The sequence below is a fragment of the Pleurodeles waltl genome, chromosome 5 (assembly GCF_031143425.1).
Source record: "Pleurodeles waltl isolate 20211129_DDA chromosome 5, aPleWal1.hap1.20221129, whole genome shotgun sequence".
In the NCBI taxonomy this organism is placed as follows: domain Eukaryota; kingdom Metazoa; phylum Chordata; class Amphibia; order Caudata; family Salamandridae; genus Pleurodeles; species Pleurodeles waltl.
Window position 1 is genome coordinate 1,551,406,419 of NC_090444.1, and position 18,587 is coordinate 1,551,425,005.

Genomic DNA, 18,587 nt, shown 5'->3' on the forward strand with positions numbered 1-18,587 from the left:
CAGCCAGCATTTCCACTCAGCTATTATGATGTCTGTTGTTAGAAGTCCTGACCAACTTGGTTGTAACATTTAGCTGCAGGAAATAGTCTAGCATGTAGCTTTGGAAATGCAGCATGACGTTTGATGTTTACATTTTGAATGACAGAAAGTCATTAAGGCCTGTCACAGTAATGACGTTTGAAGTTGCCTGACTGTAACAGAATTTACTGGAAATCTTTAAAGTATCCCATTTTAGGTTTGATTGCATTGAATGTAATAAGGTGAATATGTTTGCAGTAGCAGTACCTTGCTATCATATTGGTTTAAGAGGCAAGATCCCCCCTTCAATCTTAAAGAAACTTGTCTAGACCCTGATGACCTAGCCAGCAACCAGCTCATCATTCACCTTTCACTCATCAGCAAGATCATTGAAAAGGCAAGCTATGTTCAAGTCCAGATCTCACTGCAGCATGGAGACCACACCCTTACACATTGTAGATGATTCCCTCTTGACCACAGATAAAGAAAACCCCTGCCTCCCTGTATTTCTAGACCCCCTGGTACTTTTGATCACGTTGACCATTCCCACTTACATGTACTCTTAAGTCACAAATTGGATTCACTGACAATTTTCTTCACTGGTTCTCCTACCTTTCCAACTAATACTAGTTTTATCATATGGACACCTCAGGTCTCAAAGGCTCCCTATCATGCATGGTGCCCCCCAGTATTCCATACTGTTTACTGTTATCTTCAATATTTACATGAAGCCACTTGGTGTTCTACTCACAGGCAACATCATCAAGATTAACCATTATCCAGATGATGCACAACTTTACTTGAAAGTCTTCTCTGCTTCAGGCATTCAACGCCTCGAGCACAGCAGCACACAATCCAGACCTAAATGTCCAGTGGGTACCTAAAGCTCAACCACATTGAAGAATTCCTAATATTTGCCTGGAATAATAGATAAGATATAGTACACACCTTGCTCAATGGCATGAACCTTGAGAATTTCAGACCCTAATTTTCTCTGAATGCCAGCCTTCTTTGATTTACCCTGGATACCAACCTCCTCAACAAAGGAACACACTGTCAAAAATCAAAGACTACCTGGCACCCACTCTCCCTTCTAAAAAAGTCAAATCAACTTCAGAACTGCTGTTCAAGCCCTTGTACTCTTGCATCTGGATGATGGTAATACCCTTCTCCTTGGCCGTCCAGACTCCACACTGGCAGCCCTTACCGATATCCCATATGACACAGCACGTCTCTTCCAGGTCTTGGAGAAAGATGACCACATCACTTCCACCCTAATGGAACTGCATTTGCTCCTCTTGCCACCCTTATTGTAATTGTAATAGCATTTATATAGCACTTACTATTCCTGACGAGGCATGAAATCAAAGTGCTTTTTGGCGAGTAGCACGCTACTCCGGAACCCAAAAGGAATAGTGGTGGATTAGTATAGGGAAATATGAGTACTGTATTTGTATTAGTTTAGGGAGGTATGAGTTAATTTGAGCTGAGGACATGTGAGATTAGATTTGGATTAGTATAGAGAAATATAAGTACAGTATTAGTATTAGTATAGGGAGGTATGAGTTAATTTGAGCAGAGGACATGTGAGTCTGTTATTTGATTTGAATAGAATAATGGTGGGATAGAGGAGGGAAGAATCCAGAAGTGTTAATTGGAAGATCATAGTAGTAAGATGAGGTCTGGAATGCGTAAAGGAGAGTAATTTTTTGTACAGTAAGACTAAAGTAAAAGATACATGATTACACAGTAAAGGAATATAAGTGTAAGGAATATAATCTATTGAGATTTAACATTATATCGTATAAGCACAGATTTTCAAGAGTTGCAGTATTTGAAGCTAATTTATTTGTGTACTTTCATAACATTATTTTATCTTACCTCAATATTTTAATAATGAAATGCTTGTAGATAAATAATTAAGATAATATTTCTCTATTATGATAGATAAAATAAAAACAGAGACTCATAAGCATCTAATCAAACAACATATATACAAACTATACATAAATACACATATACATAATATATATACATATACATACAAATAAATATATACATTTAACCGTAAGTAAAATAAACACTTGCTAAACAGGCCCGAAGAATAAATATATATATATATATATATATATATACACGTATATATATATATATATATATATATATATATATATATATATATATTTCAAGATAAAATATTTCTTGCACATATTTGTACAAAGAAATACACATATCTAGATATATACATGTAATCAAATTATCGGTGCGTACATACAAAGGGATAGGCAGTCTATTGCTGTTTGAGTATGGCAGTTATGTAGGAAAGAGCCAACTCTTGAGTAGTCTTCTGAAGATAAGATAGTTATCCATAGATCTTATATTTGGGGGTAATAAATTCCATAGTTTGGCCGCTTGACAGAGAAAGATGTACCACTTATTGTTCTTTTCTGGTGGTGTTTTGAGATGGGGTGCTAATTTTGAGTTGAGGTTTCTTTGTTGAATGTATATGCTGATTTTATTCCTGAAGAAAAGCAGTCCTGTGCCATTCATTGCTTTGTGGGTGATACGAAGCAGTTTGAAAGTGGATCTTTTGGCAACCAGTAACCAATGTAGGGCCCTTAAAGGCAGTGGAGATGTGGGCTTGTGGCTTTACATGTAGGAGTAGTCTGACAGCCAAGTTCTGAATATGTTGTCATTTTTTTCATAGTAGATAGAGATGATCCGTGGTAGAGGCCATTGGTGTAATCCAAGTAAGACAGTACAAGAGAGATAGTAGCCTGCACCTTGTGTGGAAATCCAAGGTGAGGGGAAGACGTGTCACAGAGTTATGATGGTGATGATGCTTGATCTTGCTAATTTGTCCACTTGGGCATTCATTGTTAACTTGGGGTCCATGGTAATTCCAAGATTACTAACTTCCTTAGATATTTCAGGAGGTGGTCCCAGATCATCAGGCCAGGCTCAGAGTGGGTCATAATTTTTCCAATCACCACAAGTGAGTATTTCCTTTTTTGGAAGCATTCAGTTTGAGATGGCTCCATGTCATCCACTGATCAATGGCTCTGAGGCAACCTAGGATTTGTGAGTTTCCAATGTTTTTGTGGAATTCCAGATTAAAGATTATTTGTGTGTCATCTGCATAGTTGTAGCATGTGGGTTGAAATTCATTGCTCATTGCCGGTATTTACATCATGTAGATGTTGAAAAGCATGGGTGAGAAAATTGACCCTTGAGGGACCTCTGCTTTTTTGACATAGGGATTGAACAAGAAAAGGGGTCTACGAATGACATTTGTTCTGTTTTGGAAATAGGAAGTGTTCCAATCTAGAGCAGTCCCCTCTATGTCGGCTTTGTAGAGCCTTTGTATTAGGGTGTCATGGTCAACTGTGTCAAAGGCAGCTGAGAGGTCCAAGAGAAATAGTGTAGTAACTCTATTGATATTTATTTTAATTTTAAGATCATGCCAGATGGCAATGAGAGCAGATTCAGTGCCTCTTCCTGAGCGGAATCCAGTTTGGTACTCAGAAAGTAAGGAGGTATCTTCAATGAATTGTGACTTCTGGGTAAATGCTGCTCTTTCTATCAGTTTACCCAAGAAAGGTCCATTTGTAATTGGTCTTCAGTGGTTGGGGTCATGTGGGTCCAGGTTTGTTTTCTTTAATATTGGGTGTATGTATGCCTTTTTAAGGTCTTCAGAAAAGATTCCCGTAGTGCAAGAATTATTGATGATTCTTCTTGCTGGTGTGGCAGCAGATGGAGACAAAATATTGTTGTTGAATAATGTTGTTGAAGATGTGTGGTAGACAAGGGTCAGAAGGGCAGTCCGAAAGTCTGCTTTGTTTGACCAGATTTATTAATTCACTTTGTGATATTTGTTTGAAGCAGTGCAGAGGCCGGGATGGCTTACTCTTGGAGGAGAGTTTTGAAAACGGGTTGGTGCTGGTGCATTTCCTTTGCTTTATATAGGAGTCCAATGTGCCTGCCTTGGTTGTGTAATGATTTGGCAGTTTGTGAATTCTTGAGTAATGGGATGAGTTCATTCCATGCAGTTAGATTTCGAAATTCATTATAGCATTTTGAATTCTGTCTCAGTAGTACCTTTTTTAGCTTTTTTGATTGATGATTTGTATATTTTAAGTTTGTATAGGTGAAGTTTGTCTTGAATTTTTTTTGTTTTGATCCATTGCAGCCTTCTGATTTCTTGTTTTATCTTTTTCAGACCAGTATTTCTTCAAGGTTCTTGTTTGCTTTTGTCCTGTTTTGTTTTTCTGAGTGCTATTAGGATATTGAAAGCTTCCTGTAGGCACTCATAAAGGTTATGAACAGAATTCATTGTGCCTAGATCGGCATTGGCTGTTAGTTGTGTTTCTAAGTGTTAAAAATTGAGTTTGTGCCATGGTCGATAGGTGGATGTATGTGAGGTGGTCTTGGGTGTGTTTATTTGTGGTGTTTTATGTTGGAATGTCACCACATGGTGGTCTGACCATGTGACTAGTGTGATGCTTTGAACTGCAACTAGTTCTGGGTTCCCAAAAATGACATCTAGAATGTGTCCTGCGATGTGTGTAGGATTGTGTACAATCTGATGTATGATCAATGTGACTAGCCCAGTGAGGATAGCTGTTGGATAGCTAACCCCTGCTTAGCCCCTTGGTAGCTTGGCAGAGCAGTAGGCTTAACTTCAGAATGCTAGGTGTAAAGTATTTGTACCACACACAGTAAATTAATGAAAACACTACAAACACAGGTTTAGAACAATAGGAAATATTTATCTAAACAAAACAAGACCAAAACGACAAAAGTCCGACATACACAAGTTAAGTTATGAATTTTTAAAGATTAAACTCAAAAATATCGCTTAGAACCACCAACTGCTTCGATGAGGTGTTAACACGGCGTCGTGACCAGCGGAGCCGGACACAGAGTCGCGTAGACCTCCTAGTACAGTACCTTTGGTGAAGAGTGAAAACAAACCGATGTGCGAAGTCGGGGATCGTGGCGTCTGTGCGAAACGTTGAATCTGTGCACTTCGAGCGGCGTCGGTCACGACGTGGTGCGGTGACTTCCATGGAGTCACGGACTTCGGCAGGGCTGCAGCGATGTCGGGCCTGTGAAGGTCGTCGCATTCCAGCGAAGATCACGGAGTCGGTTGCAGGCAGCGTCACCGGATTCATCAGCAGCGTCGGTCCGAAGTCGTCCGGAGTCAATTTCCTTGAATTTCCACCAGCTGTCCTTTCAAGGGCCCAGGGACTGAATAGGGCACCACTTGTCAGAGCAGGAGTCTCTCCAGAGACTTCAGGTGCTGGCAGAGAGAAGTCTTTGCTGTCCCTGAGACTTCAAACAACAGGAGGCAAGCTCTAAATCAAGCCCTTGGACATTTCTTCACAAAAAGTATTTGCCCTCTTACTCTGGTAGAAGTAGCAACTGCAGGATAGATCCACAAAGCACAGTCACAGGCAGGGCAGCTCTTCTTCCTCAGCTCTTCAGCTCTTCTCTAGGCAGAGGTTCCTATTGTTTCCAGAAGTGTTCTAAAGTCTGTGGTTTTGGGTTCCCTTCTTATACTCAATTTCTCCTTTGAAGTAGGCCTACTTCAAAGTAAAGTCTATTTTGAATGTGAAATCCTGCCTTGCCCAGGCCAGGCCCCAGACACTCACCAGGGGGTCGGAGACTGCATTGTGTGAGGACAGGCACAGCCCTTTCAGGTGTGAGTGACCACTCCTCCCCTCCCTCCTAGCACGGATGGCTCATCAGGAGATGCAGACTACACCCCAGCTCCTTTTGTGTCACTGTCTAGTGTGAGGTGCAACCAGCCCAACTGTCAAACTGTCCCAGACAGAGAATCCACAAACAGGCAGAGTCACAGAAATGGTATAAGCAAGAAAATGCTCACTTTCTAAAAGTGGCATTTTCAAACGCATAATCTTAAAATCAACTTTACTAAAAGATGTATTTTTAAATTGTGAGCTCAGAGACCCCAAACTCCACATGTCCATCCGCTCCCAAAGGGAATTTACACTTTAATCAGATTTAAAGGTAGCCCCCATGTTAACCTATAAGAGGCACAGGCCTTGCAACAGTGAAAACCGAATTTAGCAATATTTGACTGACAGGACATATAAAGCACATTACTATATGTCCTACCTTAACCATACACTGCACCCTGCCCTTAGGGCTACCTAGGGTCTACCTTAGGGGTGCCTTGCATGTAAGTAAAGGGAAGGTTTAAGCCTGGCAAGTGGGTACACTTGCCAAGTCGAATTGACAGTTAAAACTGCACACACAGACACTGCAGAGGCAGGTCTGAGACATGATTACAGAGCTACTTATGTGGGTGGCACAACCAGTCCTGCAGGCCCACTAATAGCATTTGATTTACAGGCCCTGGCACCTCTAGTGCACTTTACTAGGGACTTACTAGTAAATCAAATATGGCAATCATGGATAAACCAATTACATACAATTTTACACAGAGAGTTTATGCACTTTAGCACTGGTTAGCAGTGGTAAAGTGCTCAGAGTTCAAAAGCCAACAGCAACAGATCAGAAACAATAGGAGGCAGGAGGCAAAAAGATAGGGGATGACCCTTCATAAGAAAAAAAATCCAACAGTTACTGACAGCATTTTCCCTCGGTACACAGCTATTGCGACCCACGTCTCCAAAGGATGCTGGTATGCAGCTCTCCACCATTTGAAATGGTTTGGCATGCTTGCATAAGTAGATTACGGGCATGGAGCAGTGTTCAGTAATGGAAAAACTAGTGTACAAGGCTCAAGGTGAGGCCAAGAAACCTGAAAAAATATGGGCACACTGGATTAAATTTGCTTGAGAACCTATACTAACTATAAACTTGGGGACTGATTTGAGAGCCCCTAGTGCCTCCTTGCACCACATTACCATAATTTTCACACTAATGTGGCCAAACGAAGCCAAAATTGCTGCGCCGAGTGGGGTGCTGCCCCACTAGGGGGGAGGGGATAAAATGGCACAAAGAAATCTAAGAGATTTCTTTGTATCATTTTTTCTGCACTTTTAACACCTGTTCAGAGCAGGTGTTTTAAAGTAGGCACAGCATTGTTTTCAATGGGCTTTGCAGAATTAGCATCAAAATATTTGACGCTAGTCCTGCAAAGCTCCATACTAGCATAAAATATGTTGATGCGAGGTTCCCTAGCTACTGCCAGGGTGCACTGTATCTTAGATACAGTGCACACATGGTGGCATTAGGGGGAGCTGGGTGCAGCTCCACTTTCCTTAAATCTGGTCTTTGTTGCAAGAAGAGGGACCAAATTCACTATGCCTGTGCCACAGGGTGTGGCAGATTATCTAACCATTAATTCAATTCTACTAACTGTCAGTACTAACTGGCACATGAATGCTCTGGTGCGGTTTATTTCTGAAACAACAACTAATAAATGGTGTCATAATAATAGCTTGGAATAGTCTGTTTCTTGACATTGTTAGTATTCTTTCTGTGACCAGGCAAGTTAAGCATAGCAGGATTGTTTATTGTTCAATCATATTTTTATTTGTGGGGTTCTTGTTACAAACATATCGGATACAGTGTGTTTCCTTCATGTTATAAAACATTTTCTTATGCCATTAGGTATTCTGCGCTTTAACAAAGCAAGTTCCTGGGCATTTTCAAAGCATTGATATGGCAATATTATGCCCTGAATTTTTGCTGAACCATTTACTATTATTATTATTATTATTATTTCTATTATTATGATTATTATGATTATTATTATTGTTGTTGTTGTTGTGATTATTGGTATTGTTTTTACTAGTATTATTATTATTATTATTATTATTAGATTGAACTACAGAACATCGACATCAACAACATCGTGACATACCAATATCAAGGGCAGCATATTGAGAGACAAAATCTCGAAACGAAAGTGCTTATAGAGAAGAATAGATTTACTATTCCTAATTCCACATCCACATACCATTAAAGTATACGTACCATGTAGTTATATATACATTTGTATGGAGTTAGCTACAGAAAATCGAGATGTACTTACCTGTTGATATTTTATTTTCAACAGTCTGTCCTTGATATTCTGTCCCATCGATATTGTTGATTTCATATTCAGGAAGAGCACACCTTATTGATGTTGATAATGAAGATTGTCATTATTATTATTATTATTATTATTATTATTAATATTATATTTTTACATGTCATAAGACTGTCTCCTCATTAACATGATGTGTTTCATTATTTTATGCAGATATCAATGAATGCGAAAATGAAATTAATCCACCGTGCCATCGCTCTTCAATATGTAAGAATACATTAGGCAGCTACCAGTGTTTATGTACAGACCCATACACACTGGCTGATGATGAAAGAACATGCATAGGTAATTGTATGCCCAATGAAGCAACATTTTTAGATGTATCCTTTCACAATATTTCATCTGCTGGATATATTGATAATATGATTGGTGCTTGATGTCAGACATCCGCAAATCCTGAATGTTGCACTAAAGCCACATTTTTCGACTTCTACTCTTGCTACTTTGAATCATGTGTTTTTATGAAACAGCTAATTGGGTTCAAGAATTTTTACATTTAGCTTTTCCAAGCCCAGCAACAACTCAGATTTGAGTAAATGTTTAATCATGCATTTCGCTGTAGCTATTGTCCACCCTACTGGAGTTTTCTAGCAATATACGTATTATATCAATACAAAGGTTACCGACCTTAAGCGTTGCAATGTATGGCCCTAGATTGGTGTACATTTGTATATAATTTGTAATACTCTTGAGGTTAATCCCTATGAGCTTTTCCAAAATCAAGTTTTTCTCAGGTGACATAAATGGGGGAGTCAATAATTTATTTTTGCATTTCAACGCTGTGTGAAATTTGGTTGTTGTTTGACTAGGGTGTGAGATCCAGTCAAGCAACAGCCACAGACCCTTGCAGGGTGAACCACAGAAAGTCACTAAATTAACATGTGCTTGACCTTGGGCAGCTCGGCCTTAAAAGCAGTCAAGCTTAAATTAGAGACAATGTGTGAAGTATTTATGCAGCAGATAAACAGTAATAAAGTGAAAATACAACATAAGAAAAATCCCAAACCAATTTAGAAAAATAGAGTCAATTTTAAAATGCATTTGACACCAAAATGACAAAAGTCCAATCAGCAGGACCAGAGTTATGAATTTCTAATTTTGTAAGTGAAATCCAGTGCCTAAAAGATCACAGCAATACAAAGGGATGATGGACGGAGTGCTGAAACTTTTCAAACACTCATCCCCAGTTATAGATCATGGTTTAATCCATCGTTCTTTTGCTCACCATGCCTTCCCAGTTTGGACACAGCCATATGCAAATCAGTCTTGACCCTGTCCCCCATGGAAATAGTCCAGCCCGTACTGCCAGGCCAGGTCCTCCATGGACCGGAAAGAAACTTCCTGGGACCGGTTTTAGGATATCACCCTTCATCAGCCAGGCTAGTTTGGATCCAGTGGCACAGTGAGCAAGGGACCCACGTCTGGGCATTTTTATTTTACAATTTTAGAGAAACAGAATTAAAATCAGAGCCACTCTGTTCAAGATGAGGTAACATTTAGAGCTGAGAACTACAGGAGAAAGGAGAGGCTACAGCAACTCTAGAGTTCAGTACCAAGGCCAATCTGTTTAAAATTGGTGATGAATATGAGAGATTTAGTAAACATATTGTCACCATCTTCCAGACCTAATGAAAGAGGGTGACTAAACTGGCCAATGGCCCTCATGGTATTAAATAGCTATTGAATGTTTGACAGAGATTATTAGATACTAACAGATTGTGTAGCTGTTTTGTGTGTGTGGGTTTGTGCAACTTTTCAACATATTGTCCAAACTGAAGCAAACAAAGAGGACAAGGGTATGAAAAGTGTTTGAGTGCAGATATTGGTATTTAAAGTGAAATATCCACAAGATTTTGCTAGTAACTGTGTGTTACAAATTGGGCTATTAGTGGTGAATGATGTGAGTCCTTCCCAGGTAATACTTCCTATTTTAGCACTTGATTCTCTCAGGGTAGCAAAGCACAGTAATCCAAGGCCTACTTGGAGGAGGTGATGTGGGCTAGTAACCCCAGCTTGTTGGAATGCAACAACAATACTCAATACATCGCTCCTTAATCAGTGCCTTTTCTTATAAAAAGGGAAAGTACTTTATTACACACACACACAATTAGATATTGCATATTAAATTACAAATATTTACAATCAGGTAAATGGAATTAAATTTGATGACACCACCATATATCATTATATCCCTGGTGGGTGGTGAACCATATAACAACAACATGCGCTCTGTGCACAACTTCTGAAAATAAGGAGGTGTCATTGTAAAAAAGGTAGGTCTATTGGCTTTGTCAGGGTGTCACCACATCAGCCACATGTTATAATTCAACAAAATAAGACCATTGAAATCAATGGAGACAGCATCAATATGCATTGCATGTTATCACCCTCCATTGAAGTCAATGGAGGAAATAACATATTCAAAAGCATTAATTGTACTATGGAACTTTACATTGTCAGGCACCAACATAGTTAGTGAAGTGTGGTTCAAAACATATACTTGTGATTCTTTCTTTTACTTTTATTAGACTGCTACCAAAAGCAGTCCCTGCCCTCCAAAGCTCAGGATCAAAAGCTCAGGCACAGAGAGAACTTTAATCGTGGCTAAACCTCTGTTGGGGGCATAAATACAACCCTTAGTAGATTTAGGGGCAAACTTCAGGAGCAACTTGTGGAGGGCTCCTACATTCAATGCAGCCCCCAAACACATATTCAAACATTAGCGGTGCCCCTGCACCTCAAGGGGCACGGCTAAAGAAGCATAATTTTAAAAGAAAAAGGTCCCAGCAGGTCCTTGTGGGGCGCTCCCCCTACCCAGACTATAAATATTTGATGAGCAGCTCCTCACTTGATTAAGGTAGGAAGGTGTGACACATTTGCTCCTTATTTTACAAGGAGGGAACCCATAGCCACATTTTTCGGTGGAAGCAGTGGAGGAGCCTCAAGGTCCTGTGACTCTAGCTAGCTTCTTATGCATGCACAGCACTTCTGTGTGGCATGTGAGTCCCAGCACTTCTCTTCTGGCTCTCCCATCTGCTGAGCCTCCCACTGTGGGAGCTGTGATGCTTGGCATATATGCCCATAGGCATGGGCACATAGAGTGGCAATGCTCCCAGTCAATGTGTACTGAGCCAGGAGATTAGGCCTCTGGAACATAAGCTTAAAAGTACCTGTCCCCTGGAGGAAATGGGGGGCCCGGAGCAAAACTGTTGCATGTCCCTTTCCTATTAAAAATAAATTCACAATCAGGGGAAGAGCACATGGAGCCGGCAGAGGAGAGTTCTGGTGCAGGGAACTAGAAACCCAGCTCCCACAGACCAACAAGCAACATTTCCTCTCTACTTCCCAAGTCCCACAGCCTCCTAGCTACTTGCAGGGCACATGTTCGTCTGTGGAGTCATGGGCCAGTCCACAGACATTCCCAAGGTTTTCTAGGATCCCCTAGAAGGTTCATTCCCCCAACTGTTCCTCAGGAGACACTGGCCCTGAGAAGACCCATCCTAGACTTGGTTGTCAGCTGGAGTCAACGTCCCAAAATCCATTGTTGCAGGGGCATCAGGTGGCTTGTCCTTCCAGCTGGACACTATTTTACGATTGTCACTCCAAAGTCCTGTGTCTTCTCAACTGTCTTTTCCTTGTACAGGGTTTTTTAAGTTAGATGGAAGGTTCTAGGTGCCAGGCACCCCTGTCCAGTCCCAGGGTGTCATATCATCAATCCACTCTTGTCCCAACTCTCCCAAACAACATTCTGGGACAATCAAACATTCATGAGAAACTTTGCTTCAACCATCTTTTGTTCAAGGGGGCTTGGGTTGTCCATGTACAGTGTGACAAGATAATTAGAGGTAAAGGTTTCCTGCACACTCCTTTTTCCCCGAAAAGGGTCAAGCACTCCTAATTGCTATATTGTGTGTGTGTGGGGGTGTTCAATCCTCCTGTTGGAGAACAGAGTAATGAACTTAGCCCAGTAGATGGGGGCGAAGGCTTTGTAGGAGGCTGGCCTGGCTTATAGTGGGTACCTTGTACTTACACCCTGTGCCAGGTCCAGTTATCCCTTACTAGTAGAATAGAGGTGTTTCTAGCAGCTTAGGCTGATAGAAGGTAGCTATGGCAAAGCGGCTTAGGCTGATCTAGGAGACATGCAAAGCTCCTACTATACCACTTATATCATATAGCACAACATCATAAGAAAACACAATAGTCAGAGTTACTAAAAATAAAGGTACTTTATTTTTATGACAATATGCCACAAGTATCTCAGTGAGTACCCTCGGTTAGAAGGTAAGTAATATACACTGGTTATATGTACACAAACCCAAAACAGGTAGGTAGTAGTCAGAAAAGTAATGCAAACAGTGTAGAATTACAATAGGATTCAATAGGTGAACATAGGTCTAGGGGCAACACAAACCATATACTCCAAAAGTGGAATGCGAATCCAAATGGACCCCAGACCTATGGGAGCTTGTAGAGGGTCGCTGGGACTGTAAGAAAACAGTCAGGGTGTCCAAGATACCCCACCCCAAGACCCTGAAAAGTAGGAGTAAAGTTCCCCTACAACCCCAATAGGACACATTAGTCGTGATAGGGGGATTCTGCAAGAACCACAAACACCAGCAAAGCACTGAAGACAGATTCCTGGACTTGAGGACCCGCAAGGCAAGGGGACCAAGTCCAAGAGTCGTGATAGTGTCCAGGGGGGGCAGGAGCCCAGGGAACCCCGGATGAAGGTGCAAGAAGGCTGCCTCAGGGTGGAAGAAGCCGAGGATTCTGCAACAACAAAAAGGGCTAGGAACTTCTCCTTTGGATGGATGATTTCCCACGGTGTGCTGGATGTTGCAGAAGTGTTTCCATGCAGAAATACTGCAAACAAGCTTTGATTGCTGCAAAGGTCATGGTAGAGGTTTTTGGGTGCTGCTGGGGACCAGGAAGGACCAGGATGTCGCCTCTTGGAGGAGGAGACAGAGGGGGCGCTCAGCAACTCAGAGAGCCCCCACAAAAGGAGGCAGCACCTGCAGAAGTACTAGAGCAGGCACTTAGAAGATTTGTAAACTGGAGTCAACTCAGAGTCACAAAGGAGGGTCCCACGACGTCGGAGTCCAACTCAGAGGGTTGAGCACTGCAGGACGGAGTGCTGGGGACCCAGGCTAGGCTGTGCACAAAGGAATACTTGAAGAAGTGCACAGAAGCCAGAGCAGCTGCAAATCACATAGTATACAGGTTTGCAGTCTAGTGTGGGGAAGCAAGGACTTACCTCCACCAAACTTGGACTGAAGGATCACTGGACTGTGGGGGTCACTTGGACATAGCTCCTGTGTTCCAGGGACCATGCTCGTCGAGATGAGAGGAGACCCAGAGGACTAATGATGCAGAAGATTGGTGCCTGCGTTAGCAGGGGGAAGACTCCGTCAACCCACAGGAGATTTCTTCGGGATTTCCAGTGCAGGGTGAAGGCAGACAGCCCTCAGAGCATGCACCACCAGGAAACAGTCAAGAAAGCCGGCAGGATTAGGCACTACAATGTTGCTGGTAGTCGTCTTGCTATTTTGTTGCGGTTTTGCAGGCATCCTGGAGCAGTCAGCAGTTGATCCTTGGCAGAATTCAAAGAGGGAAGTGCAGAGGAACTCTGGTGAGCTCTTGCATTCGTTAATTGAAGAATACCACAGAGGAGAGACCCTAAATAGCCAGAAAAGGAGGTTTGGCTACCAAGAAAGGAGGATTGGCTTCCAAGAGAGGTAAAAACCTATCTGAGGGGGTTTCTGACGTCACCTGCTGGCACTGGCCACTCAGAGCAGTCCAGTGTGCCCCCAACACCTCTGAATCCAAGATGGCAGAGGTCTGGGACACACTGGAGGAGCTCTGGGCACCTCCCCTGGGAGGTAGTGATCAGGGGAGTGGTCACTCCCCTTTCCTTTGTCCAGTTTCACGCCAGAGCAGGGCTGGGGGATCCATGAACTGGTGTAAACTGGCTTATGCAGAGATGGCCACCTTCTGTGCCCATCAAAGCATTTCCAGAGGCTGGGGGAGGCTACTCCTCCCCAGCCCTTCACATCTATTTCCAAAGGGAGAGGGTGTAACACCCTCTCACAGAGGAAATCCTTTGTTCTGCCTTCCTGGGCCGGGGCTGCCCAGACCCCAGGAGGGCAGAATCCTGTCTGAGGGGATGGCAGCAGCAGCAGCTGCAGTGGAAACCCCAGAAAGGCAGTTTGGCAGTACCCGGGTTCTGTGCTAGAGACGCAGGGGATCATGGAATTGTCACCCCCAATACCAGAATGGTATTGGGGGTGACAATTCCATGATCTTAGACATGTTACATGGCCATGTTCAGAGTTACCATTGTGACGCTATACATAGGTAGTGACCTATGTATAGTGCAAGCGTGTAATGGTGTCCCCGCACTCACAAAGTCCGGGTAATTTGCTCTGAACGATGTGGGGGCACCTTGGTTAGTGCCAGGGTGCCCTCACACTCAGTAAGTTGGCACCCAACTTTCACTAAGTGAGGGTTAGACATATAGGTGACTTATAAGTTACTTATGTGCAGTAAAAAATGGCTGTGAAATAACGTGGACATTATTTCACTCAGGCTGCAGTGGCAGGCCTGTGTAAGAATTGTCTGAGCTCCCTATGGGTGGCAAATGAAATGCTGCAGCCCATAGGGATCTCCTGGAACCCCAATACCCTGGGTACCTAAGTACCATATGCAAGGGAATTATATGGGTGTACCAGTGTACCAATGAGAATTGGTCAAATTTGTCACTAGCCTGCAGTGACAATTTTAGAAAGCAGAGAGAGCATAAACACTGAGGTTCTGGTTAGCAGAGCCTCAGTGATACAGTTAGGCACCACACAGGGAACACATATAGGCCACAAACATGTGAGCACTGGGGTCCTGGCTAGCAGGATCCCAGTGACACATATCAAACACACTGACAACATAGGGTTTTCACTATGAGCACTGGGCCCTGGCTAGCAGGATCCCAGTGAGACAGTAAAAACACCCTGACATATACTCACAAACAGGCCAAAAGTGGGGGTAACAAGGCTAGAAAGAGGCTACCTTCCTACAGGCTTGGAATCTGATTATGAGCTGAGTCAGGGAGATATGAAAATTCCTAAAGTGTCATAAGGAGTGTAGTTCTGATGATATTGGATACCCCCCTATTAATACCGTCCTAGACCTTGCAGATTTAAGTGGAGTGAAACTGTACTTCAGTGGAGATTTTATCTGTACTGTGTAATACAGTGTACGAACCACAGATCTTCAGTAAGCACCACAGACCTACACTATGAATGCCAATTCATATTATGTGGCCAACCACAGGTCAGTATATATCCTTTAAGTGTCACCTAGGTGACAGGCTATTTGTGCAAAAATGCTGGGCTGTGCAAGATGGTAGTCTCACATGCGCAGCCAGCACACATGCACACACATGTGCTCACATGTTTTTGTGTAACCAGCCCAGAACGTCTTACCTTAGCGGTGCAGATGTGACCTTACCTTAAAAGTTAGACACTGGTAGTTAAAACACTCAGCATATGTTTCTTGAATATGCTGTGAGTAAGACTGGACTGGTGAGACTCACTCACAGCATAAGTAAAAAAAACAGAGAATCAGATGTGACAAATCCAAAAGGGACTAACTGAACACAACCCATTCTGTAACACAATAATCTTGATTGAAATTAAAATTAACACAAGTAATACTAAAATAAAACAAATGTATGATGGAACAATGCATGAGGGAACCACGCATACCTTAGCAACACGGTCAGAACAAAGACCACTTTGTTTCCACGCATGCCTTTACCACGCATGCCTTTACAATGATTTTTCATTGTAAAAGCATCCCTAGGAAAGGCATTGGTGGGAGCAGAATGCGTGGTTCTATCATGCCACGCCCCAACCCACTCAAAGGCTCAAAAGTATCCCACCCCTAATACTTAAACTACCCCAACCTGCCCTAAAAACAAAACTACCCTGACCCCTCTACCCCTGCCCCTAAAAACAAAACTACCCTGACCACCCACACCCGCCCCTAAAAACTGAACTACTTCGAACCACCACCCACCCTTAGCCCTAAAATATTTCCCGAACTCCCCACCCCCTAAACAACTGACCATCCCACCTGTCATAGAAACAAAACTACTCCGACCCCCCACCCCTAAAAACAAAAGTACCCTGACCCCCTAAAAACATAGCTTAACCCCCACCCCAATCCCTTAATCCATCCCTCACTCCTAAAAACTACCCCCAACCCTACACCAGCCCCACTTACCTGGTTGCACCCTCTCCCGATCCACCCTAAAAAAAGAAAAAAACACCGTCACCCGCCACTAAAAAAAAATGGCCCAACCCCCCACCCTGTTATCCTCCCCACCCCAAAAAATTCTACCAACCGTGCTCGACCCCCCTCCCTAAGCCCTACCCTTAAAAAAATCCCAAACATCCCCTCACCCTGCCCCTAAAAAAAAAATAGCCCAACCCCCAACCTCCACCCCAAGCCCTTTACCCAACCCCTACCCCTAAAAACTACCACCAACCCTGTGCCCCCAACCCCACTTACCTGACCGTGTCCTCTACCGATCCACTCTGCCTTTTTCTCTGCCTTAACCACGCATATACATAGTTCAGCACAAGCGTGGTTAAGGCATAGAAAGAGGCGGTCGTTGTTCCAGCAAGCATGGTTACACTTGTAAGGGAAATATCCGCGCTGTTCATTAATTCTGCTGATAAACCTTGGCACAACTGATACAGAGAAAATAGTCCACATTTGGAGTTTGGATCTTGAAATACGTAAAATTGTAGAAATAGCACAATTATGGTAACATTGATATGCTGGCACTATCCTGACGCATCAAATATGGGGATGCAGAAATGTCATATTAGATTGCCATAACGGGAAGACAGATGTTGACAGGCTCAAAAAAGGAGTTACCAACATTTTTTTTGCATCTGGATTTGCCAAAACTGGAATCTGAAGAACATACTTTCGGTAGATAATGCTAGATCAGTCTGTTAATACTGTGTTGATGGAAAGGCTCAGAGGTTAAATGTACAGCATGAAAATTAGTTTGCCTTTTTTGTGAAACGAAAGTAATGTATTATTTTACACTTTTTAGAATGTTTTATTGTCAGACAGAATATATTTATTAGCCATTCAAGTTGTAAACTGACTGGCTTGCTAATTGATACATTGGCATGTTCACATTTTTAAGAACCTGTAAAGGATTTGATGAACAGATTCGCATACTACCATATACCGTTTGTTTTTTCATTGTTGTAGATTCAGGAAGGCTCTCTAAATCATCGTTGACCTCGATCATTTTAGCTGTTGTTATGCTTGGTTTTTGTTCAGTACTTGGCTGGATAGTAATATGCAGAGGGTAAGTGTCACTTTTATAAAAGTTCATATTTCAATGGAAAATACAAAGTTGTACATTTATGATCCCTGTCAGTCAGGGTAGATAAATATATCACCCTAAATGTTGTTGTAATCGCACCACTATTGTATTTTGTAAATTTATGCCATTTTTGAGTCAAAAAGCGGCGCAAATGCGGCCGCAAAGAAGTATAAATATGGGCCCAAATGTCAGAGATACATTAAAAATCAGTTTTGCTACACTCTTTTTGCATGCTGCAAAATAGTTATGCCTGGCCTAAGACTGCACAAAATCAAGAACATCAGCGCTGTTTGGCCAGGAACCATGCCGGACACTGCCACTAGAGGGAGAGAGGTGAGGACCAAATTGATGTCGTGTTCTAACCAAAAAGCATGCATTTCCACGTAATATGTTATCCAAGACGTTGCTTGGTTTCTTTACAGTAGCACGAACGCATCATAATAAATAGTAGAAATTATCCAAGGCAGGGGAACGAAAAATGCACTACATTGAAAGCGATGTCTTTACAGGTTTCCTTAATGTGTGAGATTTTGTTTGGCACAGCAGTATCCAAGCTCAGCCGATGTTCCATATCAACATTTTGATGAAATATTATCAAAACCTTAATAACCAATGGCAAGTGGAGAAGTATTAATGATCTGCAGTCAAGACCTGTGAGAGCTCCAGCATGTTGGACTGAATCTCCTGGACACAGGATATTATGACAGGCACCTTCCCTTCCATTCCATTCCATTCCATAGGTCTTTTGTGGTACCCAAAGAGCTAAGGACCCAACAGTAGGCAAAGGACAAGCTCAGATCAAACAGTCCGGCATTGCCTCCAAGGCAATCATAACGAGCCCCTTGCGTTAGTCTCTTTCTTCAAGACCAACACAGGCTAATGGAATTGCACTCAGCGTAGGGTCTGTCCAGCGCTTTGGTCCATTTTAGTATTATAGAGCTATGATCTTTATTTAGTGCTGCAATTTTCAAACCACCAAAGCAACAATCCAGGTTCTTCTTTTTGCTGGTTGACATATATTCCACTTTAGGACAGTCAGACGTGTTAAAATCCTGACTTGATTGGGTACTCGAAGGCACA

General features: G+C 42.4%; 1 protein-coding gene across 1 annotated transcript in view; it reads left to right on the forward strand.

The window, feature by feature from the left end:
• Positions 1-17,493, forward strand: part of TPO (thyroid peroxidase) — a gene marked incomplete at its 5' end in the record, with an annotated part of 635,329 nt that extends 617,836 nt beyond the window's left edge. Inside the window, 2 exons of the mRNA XM_069236627.1 lie at positions 8,258-8,389; positions 17,390-17,493. Coding sequence (XP_069092728.1) covers positions 8,258-8,389; positions 17,390-17,493 — 236 coding nt within the window. The remainder of the gene's footprint in view (positions 1-8,257; positions 8,390-17,389) is intronic.
• Between the last annotated feature and the right edge of the window lie 1,094 nt (positions 17,494-18,587).